The sequence below is a fragment of the Alosa alosa genome, chromosome 3 (genome assembly GCF_017589495.1).
Source record: "Alosa alosa isolate M-15738 ecotype Scorff River chromosome 3, AALO_Geno_1.1, whole genome shotgun sequence".
Taxonomy (NCBI): Eukaryota; Metazoa; Chordata; class Actinopteri; order Clupeiformes; family Clupeidae; genus Alosa; species Alosa alosa.
Window position 1 is genome coordinate 15,808,383 of NC_063191.1, and position 18,334 is coordinate 15,826,716.

General features: G+C 46.7%; 1 protein-coding gene across 5 annotated transcripts in view; it reads left to right on the forward strand.

Moving 5' to 3' along the window:
- LOC125291824 (B-cell CLL/lymphoma 9 protein-like) overlaps positions 1 to 18,334 on the forward strand; it is a 33,064-nt gene that overhangs the window by 11,942 nt on the left and 2,788 nt on the right. For 3 of the 5 annotated variants that reach the window (XM_048238717.1, XM_048238716.1, XM_048238718.1), the window contains exons 3-9: positions 4,299 to 4,383; positions 9,311 to 9,787; positions 11,840 to 12,162; positions 12,754 to 12,861; positions 13,059 to 13,239; positions 15,379 to 15,475; positions 16,010 to 18,263. In XM_048238717.1, coding sequence (XP_048094674.1) covers positions 9,477 to 9,787; positions 11,840 to 12,162; positions 12,754 to 12,861; positions 13,059 to 13,239; positions 15,379 to 15,475; positions 16,010 to 18,263 — 3,274 coding nt within the window. In that variant the 5' untranslated portion in view covers positions 4,299 to 4,383; positions 9,311 to 9,476. Of the gene's footprint in view, positions 1 to 800; positions 1,579 to 4,298; positions 4,384 to 9,310; positions 9,788 to 11,839; positions 12,163 to 12,753; positions 12,862 to 13,058; positions 13,240 to 15,378; positions 15,476 to 16,009; positions 18,264 to 18,334 lie in introns of those variants that run through there. The other 2 variants (XM_048238719.1, XM_048238720.1) reach the window with 2 other exon arrangements.

An 18,334-nucleotide genomic window follows, 5' to 3' on the forward strand; every position in this document is an offset into this window, starting at 1 on the left:
AAGTCCTCCCTTTTTACTCTATCCATATTTTTGCGTGCTCTATGTCTTTCCCCTGTCTTATAGACCCTTTCAAGAGTTCCATTATCCGCATCATAGTTGGCCCCACAAGACTTCCTTTTGAACATTCCATATGTTGTTAATGCAGAGGAAGTAGATTGGGGCCCAAATAGAACGTTCAAGCATTGTTTTTGTTTTGATTGTTAAAAGGGTCTATAGTCATTTTCCAGCCAGCCAGCCAGTTGGAGGTGAGCATTCACTCTTTTTGATCTCTTTGTCTGTATTTCCTCACTATCTGTCAGGCTTTTTAAAAATCCATCTTGTCTCCTGTTGCTTCCGTTGTGAAAGGCACAGATTCATGAATTGTCCTTAGCTGATCCCACTTCAAGCTAAACGTCAGAGAGACAAAATATCAGATTTTGCTCACTGCTTTTGGTGTTCACGTTCATGCTCCCATCTATCCCCAGTAGGGGATGTCTGTGTTGGAGACTCGTGTGTTTTCTGAATGGCTGCCGGTCTCTCCTCTCCTCTCCTGCCGACACGTTGAGTCTGTAAAAGCTGGCGGGTCAGTCCGTCTCGCACCCTTCTGAGCGCAGGAGCCAAACCAGAGACGCTGGGAAACGCTCTCCATGTTTCCTCACACACTCTACCAACTGGCAGACACGTCTGCCCCTCACCCCCCTCCTCGTCCAGCCCCCCTCACCAGCCTACTTACCCCCCCTCTCTTTCCCCTCTCTCCTTCATCTCTCTCTCTCCCTCATCCCTGCCCCCCCCTTATTCCTTTCTCCTGTCTCCCCTCCTGGGTCTTCCTGATCTGCTTGTTTGATGACAGTAGGGTTAACCCCATCCTGGATTGACGTGTTTGTTTGTGTGTATATATATATATATGGGATATGTGTTTGAGACTGAATGAATATATTTGCGTGTGTGAGGGTAAGTGAGTGAAACTGTGTGTGTGTAAGTGCGAGGCAGAGAAAGGGCGAGAGGACTGCGTTTGGTGCTTGTTTTCTGAAGCATCACTGTGGTGCCTAGGCCAGTGTGTTACCGTGCCAACGTCCCTCCCCCACTTCCACCCCCACCCGCTGGCTGTGTCAGCGCTGGCTGCCATGCAAGGCTCTTTCTCACTCTCTCTCACACACACACACACACACACTCTTTGCTCTGTGCCAGGCCATTTAAACGGGCCGTGTCATTCCAGTGGAATGTTCAGCACACAGCCAATTCAGGGTAACACCGGGACAGACTGCTTATGTGCTCTTCATGGTTGTGTGTGTGTGTGTGTGTGTGTGTGTTTGCTTGCGATTCTTGCGAAGACATCTTGCTGTGTGTTGCATGATCTCACACACACCCCGTGTGATGTGATGTGTGGTGGCTCCACGAGATTAAAATCAAAGCTTGACACGACTCCTCCCTCGCCAGACGTGACTGCCTCATCCAGCCCCTCCCTTTCATCTCATCACATCTTTCTCTCTTCCTCTCTCTCTCCCTCCCTCTCTCCCTCTTCTCTTTGATGCGTATGCTGAGGTGTTCAACTGCCAGCGTGTCTGACGGAAATGAAGTTGTCTTCTCCTGGAGAGACAGGTGTGTGTGTGTGTGTGTGTGTGTGGGGAAACCCATCCCTCCTGTACTCCACTCTTGGTTGATTGACAGTTGCATTGGATGGACTCTACCTCGATGTCAATCCTACTTCAGGTGTTGAGAAGCTGGCACGCCGGATGTGTCGAGGTTCATGTTTTCTTTAGGCGTGCCTGTTTGACTGTGGTTCCCATTTGCATAAATATGTGGTTCTACTTATTTACATTCACCTGCAGTCATTCTGAAGGCATTTTTTATAAAGAACTGCTCACAGGCCAGTGAATGCATTCATTTGTCCCCACATACTTACACGGGGAGTGAAACCTTTTCCTCTCAACAGGCACGGATTGTTGGCCAAGAGGCTACTCAGTGGTTGAAAAGTGTTCCTTACCGTAAAGAGTTGGCCGAGGACCCTGCCATGGGTTCTGAAGAGAACCTGTCATGAGCGGCTTCATAGTCCTGTTAGCATGTACAGTTTGACCCACTAAATCCAAACTGGACTGACCTCCTCAAACAGAGCTGTAGAGCTGTGTGCCAAATTGCATTGTAGTCCCTGCTGGACTAGTGCCTTATGGTAAAACATGGCTGTGGGCCCTCCACTGACTGTGCGCTGAGCCTGGGTGCTTGGAGTTGGCTACTCCACTCTATGAGCCACATCTGCTGGCTTCATCAACAGCAGTTGGGCGGTGGTAGTGGAGTGGCTAAGGAGCTGGGCTAGCATGTAGCCCAAAAAGTTGTGGGTTCAGTGAGATTTCACAAGTAATTTCTCTTATTGTGAGTCCTGCATCCTAGCTGTCTGTCAGCGGTTGGTTGCGGCTGATGGTGATTGGGGTGTGTTCGGCGTGAGGGAAAGTATGGATCCCCGGTCTGGGAGGTGTTGCATGGTGGGAGTGTGCAGGTGGTGAGGTGAGGCTAGCTGGGGTTTGGCTCTGGGAGGTGTTGCATGGTGGGAGTGTGCAGGTGGTGAGGTGAGGCTAGCTGGGGTTTGGCTCTGGGAGGTGTTGCATGGTGGGAGTGTGCAGGTGGTGAGGTGAGGCTAGCTGGGGTTTGGCTCTGGGAGGTGTTGCATGGTGGGAGTGTGCAGGTAGTGAAGTGAGGCTAGCTGGGGTTTGGCTGTGGCCACAGCTCATAATGAGGTGCCTCTCTAGCAAGCCTGCAGGTACATGGACATCATTAACTTGGATGATTGACTGTGTGTGTGTGTGTGTGTGTGTGTGTGTGTGTGTGTGCGCAAGCGCGCATCAGAGTGTGTTTGAGAACAGTGCGGTAGGCAAACTTGTGTTCATTATAGAAAAGTTTTAGTCCCTAGTGGCTGTTCTTGAATAGGGAAAAAAATAGACTTTTTTTTTTTTGAGGCCCAAAGCCTTCGTCAGCATCTCTGAAGGCTAGAGAAGTTTTTAGGAGCGGCTTGATGAGCTGTGTTCAGGAACTGTCTGCATCGCCCCATCCCTCCCCACGCACGCACGCACGCACACACCAACCTACCTCTCCCCAGAGGGCTACACACTCATTAAACTCCTTTAATTACTTTATTGATTTGAGATCATCAAAATATATGAAAACCTCACACACACAGACACTTTCCAAGAGATGGCGTGGGACTGGCTGTGTCAATTATACCAACCCAATTATGGGATGATTAACTTGCTTGTAACTCTTGAATTAAAATCGGATGTGGTTGGCATGGAATGCCAGACGCTGCCTGAGGCTTAATGAAGACAGGTCAGAAGGTGACACAAAGGAGGCACGTTCTCATCTGAATAACTCTCATAGCTGTATTATGTATGGCTGATGAGTGGGTTTTGGCTAGTGAGAGTTGCATTGAGTCATAGCAGATGTTCATGACGCCATTCCTCACACTCATTGCACACACAAAGAGGAGGGAGAATCCAGCGTTGTTGGTGTGGAGTACTCCATAGTAGTGGCTGGTGTGGTGATGGAATTTGTTTGCCTTATCAGTGATTTGTATATGCTTTTGTCACACGGTCACCATTTTGAATATTTTCTGTACGAAAGAGAGGCTGAGGTGAGAGAGAGCTCCGAAAGTTGCTGTGAGTGAAGTAATGGCTTAGTGCTGTGTGTACCAGACTGCAGTTCTTACCAATGACGGAACCAGAAACTCGTTTCATCGTTTCCCAAGAGACACAAATATCCATCAGCAGTGGATTGCCAAAATAAGGAGTAGGGGACCCATTCAAAGTGGGCAGTTGAAGAGGAGGGGGGAGGGGTCATCTTGTATGGGACCTGCCTGACTTGGTTCATCTATAGCAGTGTGGTTCTCTGTTTGCTTGTGAAGTGTGTGTGTGGGGAGGGGAATTCTGAAATCAAAATGGAAATGAACGCATTGATTTGCTGCTACCGTGCAAATAAAACTGGAAGTAGCAGAATGTGTTGACAAACACGACTGAAAAACGGCATCCACCGCTAAAACAAAGAGAGCAGCTTCTTAGTAGAAATCATGGGGAAATTAGAGCGCTGACCTTAATGATCCACACAGACACCCCCGCCACACACACACACACACAGTGGATGGCCCCCTGGTGTTGTGTGCCAGACGGTAAGCAGATTACAACTGAGCACACAGAGTAGCATGGAAAGAAATAGAATTTACTGTGCTGCTCCCCATGTCTCCAGTGTGTGTGTGTGTGTGTGTGTGTGTGTGTGTGTGTGAGTGTGTATGAGTGAGAGAGACAGACTAATATCTATGCTGTCTGTCTCTTTTGCAGGCTTTGGGTCCTCTGCCATCGTCCTTATCCTACACACAGACAGACAGACATGGCCACAGCAATATCCCGGTGACACATGAAGATGGTGAGTCGATACACACACACACACACACACACACACACACAAACACAAATATGCTGTCCTTTTTGTTAACTCTCTGAGGCCAAATGTGGCCACACACACAAACGCTCCACACAAGCAGAGTGAGATGGGCTGTGGAGTTTATTTTGCACACAGGCAAAGCTTGTCCCATCAGCTGCAGTTCTAACCAATCAATTATTTCCAAAGCATTTCCACTGTACAAACTGCCATTATATTGCCCTCCTTTAAGGACATTCAGAGTTTGAAGACCACACACACACACACACACACACACACACACACACACACACACACACACACACACACACACACACACACACACAGACACACACACAGGACTGTGTCATGGAAAGACAGCTCTGTGGCAGAGAAGTGTATGTGAGAGGAATGTGGAATGGTTGAAAAGTTCACAGTAAATATTTGAAATGGCTGGCATTCAGGAGTAGGGTGTGTGTGTGTGTGTGCGTGCGTACGTGTGTGTGTGTGTCTCAAAATGAGCCAAACAGCGTCACCGAGTTAAATTTAGTCCGTAATCAGTGGCGTACACACGTCACCGACTCCATCTCCAAATTGTGTCCACAAATGCCACCCTCTCCAGTATCTAATTTACTCCTAATTTTCTTTCTCTAGGTCTCGCTCCCTCCCACTCTGACATGAACATAAACACTAACATAGCTTATGTTTACATCAGGTATTGTTTTTAGTGAAGACCTTATGTAATGCAAGTGTGCAAGTTAAACTAAAAATAAGAAAATTTATTTTTTTATTATTATCAAATACAAATATGAACCCTCATTAGAGCTGCCAATGGTGCTCAGGTGCAAGTTATGGCTTAGTCATGAATAGTCACGAGCCAGAAAAATGATGATCAGTCATTACATGTTCCACTGAACTAGCCGTCACAATGACACTCCAGGCAATGGGCTGGAGTAACACAGGACTGAAAAGTGGCAATGGCTGTACAAAGACAAACAAAGACCCAAACGGTCTTGAACCAGTCCGGATAACTGAAAGTCTGTCATTTCTGCAGTCCCTGAAGTACCTCTGCCATCACTGTGTTTGAGCCAATGTCCTAGAGGCACACAGACTCAAGGATAAAGTGAGGCAGACAAACCTACAGGACAGAAGCAAGATGAAAAACATGGAACACTGCATTTGGACTACTATTGTGATGTACTGTTCCCCCTTTAAAAGGGATCGAAAATGACAGTGTTTCCATTTCCACTAAGCACTACATTAACTGGGTTCACTAAATAGTTTTCTGTCTGTGGTTGAAGAGGCGCTATATATTGAAATTACTCAACATGTTTCTTATTCTTGGCCCTTAATGGAGCGACTTTGACGCCAGAGAGAGCGAGAGACAGACAGACTTAACTGAGTCACAGCTGCATTTCTAATGGGATTTGCATAAATGTGTTTGCTCTGTCAGTCAGCTTACCTGTTTGTTTGATTGTTTGTGTGTTTTGAATATGTGTGTGCTTGTTTGTTTTAGGATTGGTTGATTTCATAATTATGTGGATTTTTTTTTCTGTGTAAATAAACAGATTTCGATGTATCAGTGTACATAAGAGAGTAGGTAGTGTTTATTGTATGTGAATTACATTCAAGCTTACAGATACAGGGAGTCGTGCTAAGGATATGGTGTATTACGTGGACTGTAGAATAGATGCGTAAGCAGGTTTGTCCATGATGGGGAAGTGGTTTCGATGTGTGGGATTGATTAACTCTGCCAATTAGTAGTTTTTTGTTTTGTGGTTCTCCAATAGTGTTGTTTTTTTTTTTTTTTTGTGGTCACGTGGCTTCTCTTTAGTGAGCGTGCTGGTGTATAAAATTAGTGGGGCACAGAGGAGGCGTGGGGACTGAGATGGTGTGGTGGGTGGGGTTTTGGAGCAATTGTAAACACACAGAAACACCAGGGTAAACATGGGCGCTTGTGGGTTGGCATCATTGGCATTTTCCTGGCGATGCTTGGGGCTAGTGATAGCTCAATATTACCTCAGAGGGCTGGTTGGTGGAATGATCTGTGTTTTTTGGTAAGGGAGGGGGGACTGGCATACCGTTGTAAAGTGTTGGCATGCTGGTACTACTCGTCATAGGCAGGAACTACTCATTGATTATTAAATGCCATGTTCAATGCGGAAAAAACACTGTACTAACATTTGCACTTGATAGGACATTGATTATGTATGAACCAGTGAACAAATACTCTTTATTTGTTCTCTGAAAGCTGAAGGTGATGGAGTTCTATTGCTGAGAACCAAGGTTCTTCACAGGTTTTAAGTATTCACTGAGCCAGAGTTCTTTGTAAAATTCAGTGGTATTCTCTACATCTAATATTACGGTTCCAATACTCAGTGTGGGTACATATTTTGTCACTTCCGTACATGTCTTAATTGGGAGGCCCATGGGGCATTGTAAAATGAGATTGCTTTTCCTCCAAAGTGTATGTAACCCTCATCAAATGGTTTTCCAGTGTATCTGTTGGTTGCGTCCTTGATTATCCTTGTAAAGAGGAGGAAATTATGGTGCAAACCAACAAAAACCACCTTTTTATTAAAACATAATGGATTATTTGCAGTTGACCTCCGGGGTCAGGAAATGCACGTTATGGATATGATCTTAAGGTCTCAACAACGATTTAGTTGTTACTGATAAACATGTTGGCATGTTGATTGTGTTTGCCGTTTTGCTGAAGTTGATGTGTATGAACTAGTGAAATCTTAATGGGTTCTCTGTAAGCTGAAGATTCTAGATAGAGCATCGAGAGGGTTCTTCATGGCTGGATAGTAATTACAGAGCTGGTGTTTTGTCCTGTTTCTTGGTTGTTTCTGTGGGCTATATCCTTTGGTTCATGGATTAGCTTGGTAAACAGTAGAAACATTATTGTTTGTCCTGTGTGCACCATCACCCTTTTACCAAAGCATATCGTGCATGTAGTCTACTAGGCCAGGAAATCATCCTGCTGTTAGCAATGTTGTGGATATTGAAAAAAAAAAAAAAAACACATCAAAACATCACTAGCTAGCCGTGTGTTACCCACAAAACGTGTACATTTTATAGATGGCTAACAATTGGCATTGGTTTGATGCTACATGATAAACTTCCAATACAGGGGAAAAGGAAAAGCAAAGCCCTTTTTTCTGATTACCATGACCTTATTGTTTTTTGTTCAGTCAGTTGAGCGTCAGGATACTGCAGAATGCTTTGAATTGAAAGGACCACCCCGACATTTAGAGATTCGATATTGATTTCTAATGACCGCTGAAAATGAACCACAACAACGTCTTTTGGCAACGGCTTTTGTGCATTTTAACTCGTAACCCTTCTTCTGTGGCCCATATCTATGTCTGCATTGTAACGTGCGGTGTGTTCTGTTCTTTCTTCCATCTCTGTGGCCCTCCTGCCTTTCTAATGGTTGCAGCTACTCTTGTTCACTACGGCAGCTCAAGCATGTGCCTTGCACAGGTGGAGAGTATACCAGTTATTCCTAGCTCAGGTTATATTTAGCTCATATGTTCTTTTCAATTCAAGTCAAACCTCAGCAATGGGCCAGTGCCACTTGGGACAAATATTGTGCCCATTTTTCCAACACCACTGGGAAAACGTCCAGGGATATCCTATATATTATATATGTGTAAGGGATAATGTATAGAACGCCGGTCATTACTGGGAAAATAAGTCCCGACAGGGTGGGGGCAGCGGAGGGGGTCTTGTTCCGCCCTGAAGGGACTTATTTTTCCAGTAATGACCGGCGTTCTATACATTATCCCGCTTATTTCACGGCTACTTGCCAAAACGAAATAATAAACTCCGATATGACTTTAGCCTACATAGCCTAGCCTAGCCTATTTGTTACCGTTCATCATGGCATTTGCTGAGAAACAAATAGTTCGCATCAACACACGCTGAACTTGAATCAAACATTCTTTAGAACACAGCTGATCAACCGTTTGCTTTCACTTTTGAATGAAGTTCCAGTCCTTGCGTAGTGATATGGAAGACGTATCAGAAGCACAAAACCCGTTGCCATTGACAGCGGTAATTAAATGTTTATAGCGGTAATTACATGAATATATTTTACCGTAGAACTTTGGGAAATCCCATTCAAGCCAATGGAGCGTTCTACTTGTCTTGTTAAGAGCCGTGTAATATATATATATATATATATATATATATATATATATATATATATATATATATATAATATATATATATATATATATATAATATAAAAGCTACGATCCAATGCGTTGGTTACATGTAGGATATGTGATCTGTTTGTCAATTAAACTTAACATACATCTCTAGTTTAGAGCCCCAAATTGCTTTTCTAATCCTTCGATGCTATGAGGTTGTGTTCCTCTATAGTTTCTGGATAGTACCGGTGCTTTGGACTGCTTTGTGTGTGCTTTGTGTTGAATGCATTATGCATATGTGTATTTTGAATACGTTTCAGTAGAACTCCTGTGGTCGCTCTGACTGTGAGTTCCAAGGGCCTTTTTGCTTACAGTATTCGGTTCTTTGGAAGCATGCCTAAATATTTTTGGGATGACAATGTGATCTGACATTGTGGTTTCTCATATTGCAACTGGAGGATGGGGGTTGGGGGAGAAAATAGAGGAGCCATGGTGACACACACACACAAAAAGTTGGACACTAATATTTTTGGCTCCATTCCAAAAGCCTTGTGTATTCTATTTTTTTCCATTGTTTTGTTTGAAAAGATGGGCAACTGTGGTTGACTGTGCAATATTGGGGCTGGTTTAAAAATCTCTACATGATCTAATGTTCATTAACATATACAACAATGCTCTAATATTCTAATATTTTCATTAGTACTCCTGGTGTCTCATCGCTATTCTTGTGTATGTCTAATATTTCTGCTCCGTGCCTGTGTGTTTCCTTCTAGTGTGCCAAAGAGTTGTAAGAGCTCCTGAGGGAGACTCCATACATTCCTGCACACACCCACCCACACACACACACACCCCCACGCATATACAGTTTCACACACACAAACACAAAAACACACACACACACCCCACACACACACACACACAGACATTCACTCACAGAATATGCTCGAGGTGCAAGAAGAGAGGCCAACAGCAGCCACGGCGACAGCAACGCACTTTGGCAAGAAGGAGCGGGAGCGCGCTCGGAAGGAGCGGGAGGAGGGGAAGGACGGGCGCAGCCTTGGCCCCGGCACCGGCGCGGGCCCCCGGACCGGCAGGGCCAAATCCACGGGCCTCGCGGCGCACACGCACTCCCACGCGCACACCCACAGCCCGCACCAGCACTTAAGTCCACCGATCGTTGCCCTGGGATCTCCGTCAATGCATTCCAGCAACCCCAAAGTCAGAAACTCCCCGACAGCCAATACTCAAAGGTGGGTAGTGATGCATAGAACACTTATCCGCACTGAACACTCATCCGCACAGTCTTCTCTAGCACTCGTTCACTCTCTCTATCACTCTCTGTGGTCTGTGTCACTTCTTTCTATTCATCTCAGCTCTCGTTTTCAGTTTCTTTTTTCCTCTCTTTTTCCTATTCTCCTCTTTGATTCCCCCCATTTGTCTGTGTGTGTGAACCTCTGTCTGATTTTTTTCGCCCTTCTGTCAAGGTGCTTAGTCCTGTTAAAGATCCTGCATGTACGTTTCTGTATTTGTGTGTGTGTGTGTGTGTTTAAGTGCATGTGCGTGTGCTGACGTTTACACACACACCCAGTTATTGTCTCACTGTAGGGAACCCATAGATGTTGACTTTGGCAGACACGCCTCCCTGAAATAGTTTTTTTTTTTTTCTTCTTCTTCCAGTGTTAGGTTTAAGATGTGGAGGCTGCTCTCTGAGTGCCAAGTGTACTGTTCTGGGGTCATTGAGGACACCGGACGAATGGTCCTGGGTGCTCCTGAGCAGGCTCTAAAACTGATCGGGGGTCAGTGGGTTTGTGGCTGCTGCTGACTCATGTTTCTGGAGCGAGTGGAAAAACAAGTGTCTGCACTTTGCCAAGGTCCCACTGAGCTTGAGCTTTTTTTTTTCGCATTCTGTCTATTTCTCTCCTTTCTCTCTCTCCCTCTGTCTCTCTCTCTCTCTCGAGAGAGAGAGAGAGCGAGCGCGCGCGCGCGCGCACACACTCTTCGAGGTCATGTTGGCACAGGACCTAGCTTATGCCTCAGGCTTTCCTGCCCTGTGTGTGTGTCTGTGTGTGTGTGTGTTTGCATGCTCTTGGCTCAGTATATTAGTGTTGGTAGGGTGTGGTATGGGGATTTCTCCATTCTCTGTGTGTGTGTCTGTTTGCAGGTTTTGTGTGTGTGTGTGTGTGTGTGTGTGTGTTTCAGGGTGTGGTGTGGCTTTGCGTCTGCCAGTTAATGCAGTTCTAGAAATCGGGATTAGATTCTCATGCTAGCTGAGACCATAGGATATGACCAATGGGGTTGTGTAAGACATTGCCAGGTGCTTGTCTTTCTGTGTGTTTAGTCGTTTTAACCCTAGGCTATGTGTCATTTGGTTTCCATGGAAATAAAGAGCTGTATTTCACAAGAGACCAAAGGGTCTGAAACCTGCACCATGATATTCACAAGCTCAGCTGACACACACACACAAACTTACTCTCACAACATACCACAACAACTGTCCATGTGGTTTGTAGCATTGTTTGTGTATCTGTCTGGGTTTCTTTGTGTCTGAGTGTGTGTGCACGTGCCTTGGGCTAACTGTTGGCCAGATTTTAGAGGCCTCCTGAGGTGACTCTGTGGCCTGATTTCCAGCTGAGCCCCCCCTTCCCCTCCCCTCACTGGGGCCCTCTTCCCTGGGCTCAGAGCTACTCTAGCCCCAGGCTTTGGCCTGTTCCCACTCACAGAGGAACAAAGGAGCAAAAACATCAGCTTGTGCGACCAGCTGTGAGATCAAGCCCTCTGGTAGAGCCCTGCGAGGCAGTCCCTCGAAAGAGCACAGACGACAAACTTAAATTGGTGCGCGCACGCGCTGAAGTACACCATTGGCTTTTTTCCCCATTTTAATTTACTCTCTGATTGTTTGCAGTAACGATCCAGGCTCCATGCTGTTTTCATTGTGCTCCCACTCGTGTTGATGAAATTATTTGGTTTATGTGTACGCTGTGTGTGTGTGTGCATAATGTGTGTTATCAGCATCATAACTGGTTTGGCGTTCTCTAGCTTTCTTCAGCTTGATATTTATTTTTTTCTAGTTGTGTTCATTTTGTTTTGTAACTAATTCTCACATTCTTTTTCTCTCTCTCTCGCGCTCATTCTCTCTCATTTCATTTCATCATATCTTTATTTTTGGAGAACAGTGAAACAAGCACACGTGACTGGACTCAATGCCAATGGCCAATGCTCAATGCCAATATTGCTTATGTTCATGCACTTTGCTACCGATAGATGTGGAGCCACAGTGACCTCACTGCCCCCCTCTCTCTCAGCAGTCCCAAGTCCAAGCAGGAGGTGATGGTCCGTTCGCCCCCTGTCATGTCTCCTTCCAGTGCCGCGCAGATGGACTCCAAACTGCCCAATCAAGGAAAGCAAGGCGGCGCTGCGAGCCAATCACAACCCTCCCCATGTGACTCTAAAACGCTGGGTGGTTGCCACGGGCCCAAGGGGACGCCAGGCGGCGGACCCGGGCTGAAAAACGGCCAGGGCCTCAACGCCGGCTCCAAGGTGAAGTTAAAGCGGGAACGGAGCACGTCGCTGGAGTCGTTCGAGCAGCGTGACTCCGCTACACCCAACAACGACAGCGAGCCCAGAGGTAGGTCTACCATCATAATCATCACCACCACCACGGCTGGCTGGCTGGCTGCTGCCATTTTGTCTGCGCTGGTAGTAAGCTGCGCCTCACACCAGGGTATTTAATGACTTAATTGATGAGGCAGCGAGTCTTACCTCCCTGGAGGCAGTTTACTAATAGAAGATGATTATATTGCAGTGGGCGTCTGTGGTACTATGACTGTGCGTGCGTGTGTGTGCGTGCTAGTCTGCGTGTGTCTTGGTGTGTGAAGCCCACAGGCTAGGAAGGGTAGCAGAAAGCAGAAGACTAATGATGAAATCACAGAATTTATATCTTATGAAGAAGAGGGGTGGCCTTTACTCTCTCACTCACTCACACACATACTCACATGCACATACTCAAGGAACTGTGTGTTTTTTCCATGTCCTCTATGTATCTTCAGACAGAGACAGCCAGACACACACACAGTTGGTGTTGTGTAAAGTTAAGTGTATGAGCGCTGGAAAGACAGCAACCCTGCAGTTATTTTGCGTGTCTACACGAGCACACTCCCACACACTGACCTTGTGTTCTTGTGCGTGTGTGTGTGTGTGTGTGTGTGTGTGTGTGCAGAGGGGAGCCGGGTAAAGCGCGTGTGTGTGTCGGAGAGACGGCAGCCCTACAGCGGAGCAGACTGGTGCTCAGGGGGAGAGAGTGACGAGGACGAGCAGGGATTCTATAGTGAGTCTAACACACACACCCATGACACACACTCAGACACAAGGACACAGAGGTTATGCCGTTTGTCGCTCTGATAAACTTTTAGCCATGTGTGTGTGTGTGTGTGTGTGTGTGTGTGTAAGAGAGCTTTGAAGTGTGACCTTTCTAGCGCCTAATAATTTGCACAACTCCTATCTTCTCCTCTGTCTGTCTCCTAGACTGCTCCTCTGGGGATCTGAAGCCCCAGGATCCCAGCTCCCACCCAGCCTCCAATCCCGCCCTGAGTCGCTCCTCTACGCCTTCCCACAATGCAATGGGAGGCCAGAGCGCTACCAACGACCCCAGCAGCACCCACAAACCCAAAGTGGTGTATGTTTTCACAACAGAGATGGCTAACAAGTAAGGGTTTTTGTTTTTAAAGCATTCGTACACCATAAACCTTTAATGCACACTTTACACTCTACCTCATCTAGTGTTAATTTCGTCAGACGAGACGAGAGGAAATATGTTCGTCAACAACCTTTTTTTTCATGACTAAGACGAGACGATGACGAGACGGCAGTAATGTCCTGAAACACTGACTAAGACTATCTTAAGATGCATTATTGTTGACGAAAAAAGACTAGACTAAAATGTTTTGCATGAAATAAAAACTAAGATAAAATCTCTCTTCATTTTCGTCTACAAAATGAGAAGACAGAATATCTAGCTGTTACGTTTTCAAAATATTCCGAATGAGTTCATACACAGCTTTCCTGTAGGCTAGTCTACGTGCTGTTGCTGCAACCCTGTGGCTGCAACACGAAACTACATGGAACAAGAACACTGGAGATTTCTGCCAGAGTTAGCAAGCTAACTACCTAAGCTTTATGCCACAATGCTACATACCCAGAAGTTGAAGCTTCTCTCATACAAATTAACATCCCCCAGAATTTAACTAGTTAGACTGATGATGCAAAGTTTGCTAGCAAGTAAGCTAATATGGAAAGTTAAGCTAGCAAGTTAGCTATGGCTAAGACGGAGAGTCTGTTTGGGGAATGTGTTGTGTTTGGCTTTATATCGCCATCTAGCTGTGAGGAGTAAAACATTAATACTTTGGCCTATGACAGTGTTTCTCAAACCTTTTTCAGTTTCAGGACCACTTAACTAACCCTATCTAAAAAAAAAAAGATTAGACCTACTTCAACAGTAGCCTATAATTAGTCTACACAATAGGCCTACTGAACCACCTTGCTTATTGTCTTTGTACTTTGCTTATTGTGTGGATTCATACTGTATGATTTAAACTGGCATATCTTAGTTGCAGAACTGTTTTTACATACAAGTTGGTTCAATATTGCAAACAACTCATCTATATTATATTTTACCACGCCTGCTCATGGACTACTTGGGATACCTTGCGGACCACCAGTGATCCCCGGACCACACTTTGAGAAACACTGGTCTACAGAATATGACAGTGGTCCAGTCAAATCTTTTTTACTGTCTATGGTCAAATCCCAGCCGAGCTATAACTGTAGCTCGACTTACCTGTGCATGTAAACATACTGACTGACAAAAAATCAGAATGAGTAATTATAACAGACGAGTAGCCCTGTGGACACACAATATTGTTGGAAAATTGAGATGTGTGAAACACTATTTGACTCAAATGGTAATCAGAAATAATTTGTTATTAAAAAAAGACTAAAATGTGTTGACTAAAACTGACTAAGACTAAGATACTTTTAGTTTTCTTTTGACTAAAACTAGACTAAAATGACGAGACTTTTAGTCAACTAAAACTTGACTAACAAAAATGATATTTGAATGACTAAATATGACAAAGACTAAAAAGGACATTTCGTCACAAGACTAAGACTAAGACTAAATTAAAAATAGGTGACAAAATTAACACTAACCTCATCTCCCTCCTTCATGAATTTCACTCCTTCTTGAATTTCCCCTTGGGGATCAATATAGTATCCTTCTCTATCTATCTATCTATCTATCTATCTATCTATCTATCTCTATCTCTATCTATCTATCTATCTATCTCTATCTGGTCTCTCTCGATCACTCTTTCTTCCCACTCTGTTCTCTTCATTAATCCATCCCTCTGGCCATCTGTACAGAACTTGGGTGAGGTTAGGGGGCAGAGTTCATCATCTGTTGCCATGGTGACTGGTCCTCACAGAGTTCTAGGCTGCTTAATCAAAGTTCACACGGTGGAAGTAGGCAAGCAGAAATGAACAATTATGTGTAAATGCACAGTTGGGGAAAAAAGCACATGGATATTTATAAGCTGAGATGGTTGGAATAATGTGTGAAAGAGGGCTGGACAGTTATTTGTGATGTTTTCTTTATATGTCCATCATCTGTACTCTCCTATTCACTCTGTATTGGATAATTTTGCCAAGCTTCCTCTTGTATGTAGGCTGGAATTGTTTGTTTAGTCTCCAAGCTTTGGCATTTCCTTTGGATATCTGTCCTCAGCCCCTCTCCCCACACAGACATATCTAATATTGTGTGTATGTATGTGTGTCTTGCTCTCTGCAGGGCTGCCGACGCTGTAGTGACAGGACATGCTGAGAGCATCATTGCCTTCCACATGAAGAACATCTCCAACAAGGGAGAGAAGACCCACCTACTTGTGGTATGATGACAATCATTTAATGTGTTTACAAATTTAGGGTTTGCATGGGGACATTTTGTGCTACTGTCTTCCAAGTTTCTTGTTAGCTGAAGTTTAGAATAGTGATTTCCGAGCTGTTAAGAACAAAACAAAACCCTACATGTGGCCAGTTTGTTGAAACTGGTGCTCTACCAGTGGGTGTTTTTATATAGTTACATACTTTAATGATGTGTAGAGAAATGCAAATGTATGCACACTAACACACACACACTGACTGTTCATCAGTTTTGAATGTTGCAGAATGTGTTTGTTAAGTAGTCCTCTCTCCCCTGTGGTGTGTTTAGTCTTAATGAGTCTGAAAGCTAACGAGGCTAATTACCGCACACTGCGCTCTGATCAGCCTTGCTGAGAGTTGTAATGCACAGGCATTCATGCTGCATTGCTAATTGCAATCACAATGCTACCCTGTCTTCTGTCTTACGAGACTCCTTCCTCTTCATTTTTATCAGCCTTTGTTTTTTTATACCTGCCATTCTTTGTCTTTTTTAAATCTAGAATAATCAGACGGGACCCCTCCGGAATGAAGGGAAGCCCCCACAAGGATCAGGAGTCGGGCCCCAAGACCAGAACCTGCCACCCGGCACCAAACCTTCACAGCAGTCCTTCCAGCAGTCCCAGTCTTCAGTAGGCCAGGGGCCAAAGTCCGCTGGCCTCTCCCAAGATGGAGCTCCATCAACAGGCATGGACAACAAGAGCCTACCAAGCAGCAGCCCTCGTAATCCCACACCTCACGACCGAACGCCTGGCAGCCAGACCCCATGCTCTCCAGGTGCCCAGCCAGGGTTCCCTCCGGTTGATGGTTCTAAAGGGGGAGACCAGAAGCTTCTGCCCCAGGACATAATGCCCGGCATGGCAGAGAACTCGAGCTCGGAGGGCCTGTCTCAGGAGCAACTGGAGCATCGCGAACGCTCTTTGCAGACCCTTCGAGACATCCAGCGCATGCTATTTCCCGATGACAAAGATATGGCAGTCATGGGACAGAACACCCCACCGGTGGGCCCCCAACCCCCAAATCATCCTGGAATGATGGAAGGGGGACCCAAAAAGCCAGAGCAGGGGCCTCTACAGGCCATGATGGCTCAGTCGCAGAGCCTGGGAAAACCTGGTGGACCAGGAGGTCGTCCAGATGGACCCCCATTTGGGCCGCCAGGTCCCCGCGACATGCCCTTCTCTCCAGATGACATGGGGCCCATGCCGCCTGGAGGACCAATGAACTCCCACCCTGGCGGTCCAGGGGGAGAACAAGGGGATCACTTGACCCCAGAGCAGCTTGCGTGGCTGAAGCTGCAGCAAGAGTTCTATGAGGAGAAGAAACGCAAGCAGGAGCAGATGCACAGATCCATGGGGGACCCCATGATTCTTCACGGCCCACGCGGTGCCATGATGCGTGCCCCTCCTCCGCCCTATCAGATGAATCCCGGGGAAGTGTGGGGCCCTGGCGGGCCTGAGCCGTTTCCCGATCAGATGGGCATGGGGCCTCGTGGAATGCCACCCCACATGCAGCGGATGCCCGGCTTCCCTGGCATGATGAACCCAGACATGGAGGGAGGGCCAAACCCCATGCCTCGGCCAGGCATGAACTGGCCTGATGATATGCCCAAAATGGGAGATGGTCGAGGTTTCCCACCCGGACAGGGCATGTTTGGAGGCCCTGGGGGACCAGGGGGCAGGGTCGAGAGGTTCCCAAACCCACAGGCAGTGCAGGAAGCCATGTTTCAGCAGGGAATGGGGGAGAAACCTGGAATGGGAATGCCACCAGGAATGATGATGGACAGGATGATGGGACATCCCAGACCTGGAATGGACCCCACAAACGGCCAGGGAGGCATGTTCCCACGGATGCCCGGTGACCCTGGACCCATGAGCCCAGCCTCAAGAATGGAGTACATGAAGGGGTTGGGGCGGGAGATGGGTCCAGGCCCTGAATTCGGCATGGGTCCTGGGGTCATGGGTGGTGGCCCAAATGCAGCTATGATGGGGGCCAAGATGAGGGAGGCAGGCATGAGTATGAGCCCCGAGGAGATGATGAAGATGGGGAGAGGAGGTCCACCACCTGAAAACATGGGTCCCCAGCAAAAGATGCTTCAAGGGCATCCTTTTCCTGACCAGCCCGGTGACTTCAACATGGGTCCAAACCGGCACTACCCAGGTCAGCAGCCTCAGGGCCCTGGCAATATGCGAGGTCCAAGGGGTGGAGAAATGCCCTTTGGCCCTGACCAGCGATCCAACTCCGGCCCCAACGGTGGAAACAACCATGGCCGTTTGAGCCACATGCCTCCACATTCGCAAAATCAGCCCCCTAACCAGGGCCAAGGTACTGGACCCAACTCTATGCCCAACCAGAGGGGTATGGGGCGCAAGCCTGCTGAGCTCAGCATCCAGGCCGGACAAGGGGTACACTCCCCAGGGGTCAACCCCCTAAAGTCCCCCACCATGAGGCAAGTCCATTCTCCCATGCTTGGCTCTCCGTCAGGAGCACTCAAATCACCGCAGACCCCTTCCCAGCTGGCCGGTATACTCTCAGGACCATCGGCTTCGGCTGTAGCGGCAGCAGCATCCATCAAGTCTCCCACCATGATGGGGTCTGCAGGGGCGTCTCCTGTTCATATGAAGTCTCCTTCGCTTCCAGTCCCATCTCCAGGGTGGACGTCCTCACCGAAACCTCCCATGCAGAGCCCAGGGATCCCCCAGAACAACAAGCCTCCCCTGAGTATGACCTCGCCCAACATGATGAGCAATGTAGACCAAGGTACTAGCATCTTTAGTCACATTAAGGCAGATCAATCAAATGTTGGTTAGATTAAGCACACACAGCACACC